Below are 9,696 nucleotides of genomic sequence, written 5' to 3' on the forward strand. Positions count from 1 at the left end.
TTGTATTGATCTGTATTGTTGCTGTATTGTTTCCCATTCTATTGTAAAGTGCTGAGCAAACTGTTGGCGCCATAAATCCTGTATAATAATAATAATAATAATGCTGAGCAGACAAATCAAGCTCCAGTGTCCTCCAGGATTGGATCATTTTGTTTTCTGTTCAGCCCACTGATTGGATGAACAATATGAGTAATGTATGGACTGCCTTAATGAGCCGACCTTAAAGAAGGATTTCATTCCAACCAGCAACTGTTGGGACAATGAACATCTTAGTCAGGTCTACATACAACATAATGTATAGAGTGCAGGGGCCAGGAGTAAGTACAAACACAACATATAGAGTGCAGGGGCCAGGAGTAAGTACAAACACAACATAGAGAGTGCAGGGGCCAGGAGTAAGTACAAACACAACATAGAGAGTGCAGGGGCCAGGAGTAAGTACAAACACAACATATAGAGTGCAGGGGCCAGGAGTAAGTACAAACACAACATAGAGAGTGCAGGGGCCAGGAGTAAGTACAAACACAACATAGAGAGTGCAGGGGCCAGGAGTAAGTACAAACACAACATATAGAGTGCAGGGGCCAGGAGTAAGTACAAAACACAACATACAGAGTGCAGGGGCCAGGAGTAAGTACAAACACAACATATAGAGTGCAGGGGCCAGGAGTAAGTACAAACACAACATAGAGAGTGCAGGGGCCAGGAGTAAGTACAAACACAACATAGAGAGTGCAGGGGCCAGGAGTAAGTACAGAAACACAACATAGAGAGTGCAGGGGCCAGGAGTAAGTACAAACACAACATAGAGAGTGCAGGGGCCAGGAGTAAGTACAAAGACACAACATATAGAGTGCAGGGGCCAGGAGTAAGTACAAACACAACATATAGAGTGCAGGGGCCAGGAGTAAGTACAAACACAACATAGAGAGTTCAGGGGCCAGGAGTAAGTACAAACACACAACATATAGAGTGCAGGGGCCAGGAGTAAGTACAAACACACAACATATAGAGTGCAGGGGCCAGGAGTAAGTACAAACACAACATAGAGAGTGCAGGGGCCAGGAGTAAGTACAAAACACAACATAGAGAGTGCAGGGGCCAGGAGTAAGTACAAACACAACATAGAGAGTGCAGGGGCCAGGAGTAAGTACAAAACACAACATATAGAGTGCAGGGGCCAGGAGTAAGTACAAACACAACATAGAGAGTGCAGGGGCCAGGAGTAAGTACAAAGACACAACATATAGAGTGCAGGGGCCAGGAGTAAGTACAAACACAACATAGAGAGTGCAGGGGCCAGGAGTAAGTACAAAGACACAACATATAGAGTGCAGGGGCCAGAAGTAAGTACAAAAACACAACATAGAGAGTGCAGGGGCCAGGAGTAAGTACAAAGACACAACATATAGAGTGCAGGGGCCAGGAGTAAGTACAAAACACAACATATAGAGTGCAGGGGCCAGGAGTAAGTACAAACACAACATATAGAGTGCAGGGGCCAGGAGTAAGTACATAACACAACATAGAGAGTGCAGCAGTCAGGATGAGCACCATGTTCACATAAGAGTCCCCCCTTCCATCAAAGTCCCCATCTTTACCTCCTTACATCAGTGTACAGCAGAGTGCCCCCCCTTACGTCAGTGTCCAGCGGAGTCCCCCCCCCTTACGTCAGTGTCGAGCGGAGTCCCCCCCTTACGTCAGTGTCGAACGGAGTCCCCCCCTTACGTCAGTGTCGAGCGGAGTCCCCCCCTTACGTCAGTGTCGAGCGGAGTCCCCCCCTTACGTCAGTGTCGAGCGGATTCCCCCCCTTACGTCAGTGTCGAGCGGATTCCCCCCCTTACGTCAGTGTCGAGCGGAGTCCCCCCTTACGTCAGTGTCGAGCGGAGTCCCCCCCTTACGTCAGTGTCGAGCGGAGTCCCCCCCTTACGTCAGTGTCCAGCGGAGTCCCTCCTTACGTCAGTGTCCAGCGGAGTCCCCCCTTACGTCAGTGTCCAGCAGAGTCCCCCCCTTATGTCAGTGTCCAGCGGAGTCCCCCCCCTTACGTCAGAGCTCAGTGGAGTCCACCCCCCTTACGTCAGAGCTCAGCTGAGTCCACCTCCCTTACGTAAGAGCTCAGCTGAGTCCACCCCCCTTACGTCAGAGCTCAGCAGAGTCCGCCACCCCCCTTACTTCAGAGCTCAGCAGAGTCCCCTCCTTACGTCAGAGCTCAGAAGATTCCCTCTTACGTCAGAGCTCAGTGGAGTGCCCCCCTTACTTCAGGGCTCAGCAGAGTCCCCCCCTTACATCAGAGCTCAGCGGAGTCCCCCCCCCTTACATCAGAGCTCAGCGGAGTCCCCCCCTTACATCAGAGCTCAGCGGAGTCCCCCCCTTTACATCAGAGCTCAGCGGAGTCCCCCCCTTACATCAGAGCTCAGCGGAGTCCCCCCCTTACGTCAGAGCTCAGCGGAGTCCCCCCCTTACGTCAGAGCTCAGCAGAGTCCCCCCTTACATCAGAGCTCAGCTGCTAACTGGACATGGAATAGTGAAGTGTGAAGCTGCTGGAAGAACAGGGAGGGGGGAGGTAGATAAGGAGAGAAGGGAAGGAGGTGGGGAAAGCTCCATGGTAGAGCAGAGATCGCTCACCCCCAGGCTGCTCTCTGCAGACTCAGACATCCCCAATTCTACAACCGGATGGATCTTCAAATATCCCGCCCACAGGGCAGTCACAGAGCAGAGGGGCGGGAAGAGGCGGAGCAAAACAGAATCTTACTCCTTCCCCGTCTATGCGGGGAGGGAGGGGGGAAATGTGCTGTCTGAACAAGTGTCACAGACACTGAGCATGCCCAGCTGCAGCCCGCCCCCCCCGGAGTCTACCAATCACTTTCTTAAGTAACCCTGCTGCTTGCCTGCAACAGGGATAAATGTAAGAAAACAACCTGCATTGCGCCCGGAACTACATGTCCCGAGAGTTGGGAGATAGGATTTGTAACTCCCTGAGTCCAGACTAAATGTCTTCCCATGGGGGGAGTAATTCTTCAATGTCCAGCAACCCTCCTATTCCCCCCTCACATCCACATCCTATTATTGTGTGACCAATACCATCCAAATCATTCTTACTTTCATTTCCCAAAGTTATCCGTCTACAAGGAGACCTGTATAGATCACATGATGGCACCAATGAGGATGGAGGAGGACCGGAGTCACATGACTGAGAAGATACTAAACCTCACCCTGGAGATCATCTACCTGTTGACCGGAGAGGTGAGGGGGATTCTGGGAGGTCACATGACATCACTCATCTCTATTAATAAAACACAGACCTGACCGGAGAGGTGAGGAGGATTCTGGGAGGTCACATGACATCACTCTCATCTCTATTAATAAAACACAGACCTGACTGGAGAGGTGAGGAGGATTCTGGGAGGTCACATGACATCACTCTTATCTCTATTAATAACACACAGACCTGACCGGAGAGGTGAGGAGGATTCTGGGAGGTCACATGACATCACTCTCATCTCTATTAATAACACACAGACCTGACCGGAGAGGTGAGGAGGATTCTGGGAGGTCACATGACATCACTCTTATGTCCATTAATAAAACACAGACCTGACCGGAGAGGTGAGGAGGATTCTGGGAGGTCACATGACATCACTCTCATCTCTATTAATAACACACAGACCTGACCGGAGAGGTGAGGAGGATTCTGGGAGGTCACATGACATCACTCTTATGTCCATTAATAAAACACAGACCTGACCGGAGAGGTGAGGAGGATTCTGGGAGGTCACATGACATCACTCTTATCTCTGTTAATAAAACACAGACCTGACCGGAGAGGTGAGGAGGATTCTGGGAGGTCACATGACATCACTCTTATCTCTGTTAATAAAACACAGACCTGACCGGAGAGGTGAGGAGGATTCTGGGATTCTAACATGATATTCCTATTGGTTCTTCAAAACAGAGATTTCCTCTTCTGAAGTCAGGTGATCATATGACCATCACAGTGCCTCCATGTGACTCCCTAAAGCCTGAGAGACACAACATGCAGAAGATTCTAGAAGTCACCAAGAAGATGATGGAGCTGCTGACAGGAGAGGTGAGCGGTGCCGGGAATTCTGGGACATTCTCCAGTAACAGACAAGGGATGTGTCTGGATGGTGACTGTATCATTGTGTGTGTCAGGTTCCTATAAGGTGTCAGGGTGTCACTGTCTATTTCTCCATGGAGGAGTGGGAGTATTTAGAAGGACACAAGGATCTCTACAAGGACGTCATGATGGACAATCAGCCGCCCCTCACATCACCGGGTAAGAGGAGACTTTATTGTAAAGGAGAGAGCAGTACGGAGGATCCACCTAGATCCCCCATCATCTGATAAACACATAGAAACAATGGATTCAGTCAGTGTGTGTGTTTCCTACAGATGGATCCAGTCATGGGAACCCACCAGAGAGATGTCCCCGTCCTCTGTATTCCCGGGATTCCACACAGGAAGGTCACACCATCCCTCACCATCATCAGGTAGATGATGACAATTATTGGTAGTTGTGATTTATACACAGCATGTTTGTTACAATGAATGTTTTATTATATCTTTCAGAGTGGAATCCTCGGGGATGAGAATATTGATGTTAAAGAAGAGTATAAAGAGGAGGATGAGGAGTATGGAGTGATGGAGGAGTTTTCAGAAGGACACAAGGATATGATGGAGCCACCTAATACCAGGAACCCACCAGAGAGATGTCCCCGTCCTCTGTATTCCCGGGATTCCACACAGGAAGGTCACACCATCCCTCACCATCATCAGGTAGATGAGGAACAATCACTGATAGTATCATTAGGATCTGTACATTATCTGCATTGTTACCATTGATGTCATTTTATTATATATTCAGAGTGGAAACCTGAGAGATCCTAAAGTTGAGGTCAAAGAAGAGATAAAAGAGGAGGAGGATGAGGATGGGGGGATGGAGGAGTCAGAAATTCAAGAAGGACACAAAGATCTGTACCAGGACACCATGGTGGAGTCATCCAGCTACAGGAACCCACCAGAGAGATATCCCCATCCTCTGTATTCCTGGGATTCCACACAGGAAGGTCACACCATCCCTCATCATTACAAGGTTGGTGGGGGGGAGGTTATAAAAAATAGACTCATGGAGACAATGTGTGGATTTTGTGTGTGATGTCACAATCATAAATCTTACATTTTACAGATGATATTTTCTGTCATTTCCTTGATTTAGAGTGGAGATCCAATCGATATAGAATTTGAGGTGAAAGCAGAAGAAGAAGAGGCGTATGTGAGGGATGATCAGCAGTCTATGGAGGAGGATGGAATAACGGGGACATTTATAGAGGAGGACACTCCTACAGAGATCAGCACAGGTGGGTCATGAACACTAAATCCATTCCTCCACCCATACTGCTCACTGATTGGTCCAGAGTAGGGCGGGGACTGGGTGATATCAGCCTGTAATCCCCTGGTCACTTTCCTGAGCTGTGTTCCCCGTCCTGTATTCCTGGATTTCTCTCGGATAATCTTCCTTCTCTGTGCTGCAGACACAATTTATGTATCTAGACTGGATTTATGGAGGTTCTGGGGTTCAGCTGGCAGCAAAATGTTGATGTTCACAATAGGTGTGATTGACCTGTATTGGGTCTTCTACCCCTTATCCTGGGGCTAACAGGATTTCTGACAGAACATTTCTCCCAGGGTTCCTTGCTCTGTGGTCTGCTGGCTGTGCCGGGTGGAGGGATATGTCTGTAGTGTCTCAGACACAAGTCACTGAGTGCAGTCTCAGGAGATGGGAGGCAGCGGTGTGGGATCTCTGCAACTTGTCTACAGGAAACATTTAATATTCCACTGATTACTGAATACAATATTATGCGTCCTGACCCTTATACTGTATAATTTATATTGTACATTACATACTCCTGACCCCTGCACTATATACTCTACGATATACATTCCATAGTCCTGACTAATATGGATTCTCTTTTGTTCCCCCCATTTCCTCCCAGCTGGACATTTTATATCGGATGATGTGATTGGAGCACAGACTTTTACATGGTGATAATAATGTGATAACATCCTCCAACTTTGGACCCTTAAACAGAAAGTGATAATGAGGGGGGAGCCAATACCCCAATGATGGTGGTCTTCAGGATCAGTTCAGTCTTCATCTTGGTTGTTCTCCCCCCATCCTCACTCTCTGACCTCTGGTGGGGCTCAGCCCCGCTGTTCTTCATGACTAAATCATGGAGTAAATTAGGAAGTGCAGTACTTCTTGTGTTGGGAAGATGGCGATGAGTGATAGAGGGGGTGGGGACCCTCGTCCTGTAATCCCCTCATCACTGTCCCTCCTATAAAAGACAGTTCTGGTTGTTTCCTCACTCTCTGACTAAGGTACATGAATAAAGAAATGACCTGGTAGGAGATCAGAGGAGCCATTTCCTAGTTCCCTTGAGGGTGTAATTGTAAGCTCCTCAGAGACCAAGCTGCCTGATGTGGGCGGAGTCCTGGTTTGGGGGAACCAATCAGCTCCTGTCTAGTAATCCTCTTTGTCTTTGTATTTTAGTCCATGGCCGGGAGATGAGGAAAACCTCCGAGGATTGTCTCACTTTGTCTCTAGACTGGAAAGTAGAAGATGAGGACATCACACAGTATAGTCCAGGAGAAAACCCGGCTCCCTCCAATGTCCATCCGGCACCACCCAGTGTAGATGGACCATCGGATTCCTCGTATCCTGAGGAACCTCAGACTGTGCGGGACCGGGCTGACTTTCTAACAGGGAAGAGGTTCTCCTGTACTGAGTGTGGGAAGAGGTTCTGTTCTAAATCTGGTCTTAATGTGCATGAAAGATCTCACACGGGGGAGAAGCCATATTCCTGTCCTGATTGCGGGAAATGTTTTTCAGTGAAGTCCCATCTTTACAGACATCAGAGATCTCACACAGGTGAGAAGCCATATTCCTGTCCTGAGTGCGGGAAATGTTTTTCACAGAAGTCCCATCTTTACAAACATCATAGTTTGCACACGGGTGAGAAGCCGTATTCCTGTCCTGAGTGCGGGAAATGTTTTTCAGCGAAGTCCAGTTTTTCTAGACATCAGAGATCTCACAAGGGTGAGAAGCCGCATTCCTGTCCTGAGTGCGGGAAATGTTTTGTAGAAAAATCAAAACTTGTCAAACATCTGAGGTCTCATGCAGGTGAAAATCTGTTTTCCTGTTCTTTCCAGCCATCAGAGATTTCACACTGGGGAGAAGCTACTTTTCTGTCCTGAGTGAGGGAAATATTCCTCACTGAAGTCCTGTCTTCCTGTACATTAGTGGTCCCACACAACCCTGGTGGTGTATTAGTGCCTTGAGTGTGGGAAATGTCTTCTAGACAGGGAAATATCTTCCTCACATGAGAGCTGGGACATCCCAGCTCTCATGTGGGGAAGAAACACACCCTGATATACACCTCAGATATACACCATAACTGATCTCCATCATGGAAGAAGCAGTAGACCAGGAGATCAGAGGCCCCCAGAGACATGGATGAAGTGGTGGAAGAAGCAGTAGACCTGGAGATCAGAGGCCCCCAGAGACATGGATGAAGTGGTGGAAGTAGCAGGAGATCAGAGGTCCCCAGACACATGTATGAAGTAGTGGAAGAAGCAGTAGACCAGGAGATTAGAGGTCCCCAGAGACATGGATGAAGGGTTGGAAGAAGCAGTAGACCAGGCGATCAGAGGCCCCCACAGACTTGGATGAAGTGGTGGAAGAACCAGTAGACCAGGCGATCAGAGGCCCCCACAGACTTGGATGAAGTGGTGGAAGAACCAGTAGACCAGGAGATCAGAGGCCCCCCAGAGACATGGATGAAGTGGTGGAAGAAGCAGTAGACAAGGAGATCAGAGGCCCCCAGAGACATGGATGAAGTGGTGGAAGAAGCAGTAGACCAGGAGATCAGAGGCCCCCCCATAGACATGGATGAAGTGATGGAAGAACCAGGAGATCAGAGGCCCCCCATAGACATGGATGAAGTGATGGAAGAACCAGGAGATCGGAGGCCCCCCATAGACATGGATGAAGTGGTGGAAGAAGCAGTAGACCAGGAGATCAGAGGCCCCCAGAGACATGGAGGAAGTGGTGGAAGAAGCATTAGACCAGGAGATCAGAGGCCCCCCATAGACATGGATGAAGTGATGGAAGAACCAGGAGATCAGAGGTCCCCAGAGACATGGAAGAAGCAGTAGACCAGGAGATCAGAGGCCCCCAGAGACATGGAGGAAGTGGTGGAAGAAGCAGTAGACCAGGAGATCAGAGGCCCCCCCATAGACACGGATGAAGTGATGGAAGAACCAGGAGATCAGAGGCCCCCCATAGACATGGATGAAGTGGTGGAAGAAGCAGTAGACCAGGAGATCAGAGGTTCCCAGACACATGGATGAAGTGGTCACAATACGATGGAAATCTCTTATGTTTCACCACAAATTGAAATTTAATAAAGCAAACGTGAAGCCAAAAACTGAATTGTGTGGTTCTCTGATGACGAGGGAAATGACAGATGTGTATGTCACCAACACTTCTTCATGATGAAGCACACAGCACTTCAGGGTACAACTCTGTGGGGCTTCCCAGAATCCTATGACCCCCAATTCAGAGAGGCCACCCAGCACTTGTCTATCAATCCGAGATCTCCAGCTTTCCTCCAACCCCCATGTGAGACGATGGCAGTGCTGCATCCCATCAGATCGCTGTGCAGATAGACTCAGTGTGACATAGTAGAATGACAAAGGAAAAGACGCTCTCCATGGTGTCATCCCGATAAAACATCCGCTCACCTCCCCCTATAGAAGAAATACTGCTACAGGGTGGCAGGGCTGCACTAAATCAGCTATATATACGTGGTGTTGTAGTTCCGGGTTGGAGGCACACGCTCTACCTGCGCCGCCATTCATGGCCTTGGCTGCCAATGACCGGGTCCCCAACGGTGATTACTCTCCGGCATCCGGTGATCATTGAGTATCTCCAATGGAGGAGAGACCTGTGTATAAACAACACACATCTCTACCTTGTCAGCTCCCGCACACTGCTTTGTATGGCTCTGCATAGCAGCATGCGTACAGTGAAACACAGCACACATTTAACCCTTTGATGGGCCCTCATGTTAACCCCTTCCTGCCCAGTGTAATTAGTACAATGTCAATGCTTTTTATTAGTACTGATCACTGTATTGGTGCCACTGGGGATGTCAGTGACACCAAGTCATTTCCCCCCCCCCCAGTGTAAGAATGCCGGCTGCAGTCCTGCTATAAGTCGCTGATCGCCGCCATTACTAGGATGAAAAAAATTCCAGTATCTATACCGCCATTTGTAAACTATTTGTATAACTTTCATGTAAGCCAATTAATTTACACAGATTGGGATTTTTTAGCAAAGACACGGAGCAGAATACATTTTGGCTGAAATTTATGATGAAATTTGTTTTTTTTTATTGGACATGTTTAATAGCAAAAAGTTCAAAATATTGTTTTTTTCTCAAAATTGTTGGCCTTTTTTGTTTATAGCACAAAAAATAAAACACACACACGTGATCAAATACCACCGAAAGAAAGATCCAATTGTGGGCAAAAAAGGATGTAAATTTCATTTGGGTGTGGCTTTGCATGACCGCGCAACTGCCAGTGAAAGTAACGCAGTGCCGTATTGCAAGA

The 9,696-nt window shown here is 48.3% G+C and overlaps 1 protein-coding gene across 1 annotated transcript; it reads left to right on the forward strand.

Annotated features, from left to right (window-relative positions):
* Window positions 1–6,575: 6,575 nt before the first annotated feature.
* LOC149450605 (uncharacterized) lies at window positions 6,576–9,696 on the forward strand. Its single transcript, XM_089691735.1, has one exon. It carries the CDS (start codon window positions 6,586–6,588, stop codon window positions 7,273–7,275), a length of 690 nt encoding a protein of 229 aa, XP_089547861.1. The 5' UTR covers window positions 6,576–6,585; the 3' UTR covers window positions 7,276–9,696.

This window comes from Staurois parvus, unplaced genomic scaffold, assembly GCF_062004578.1.
Source record: "Staurois parvus isolate SC_StPar_1 unplaced genomic scaffold, SC_StPar_1.0 ptg000570l, whole genome shotgun sequence".
NCBI lineage: Eukaryota > Metazoa > Chordata > Amphibia > Anura > Ranidae > Staurois > Staurois parvus.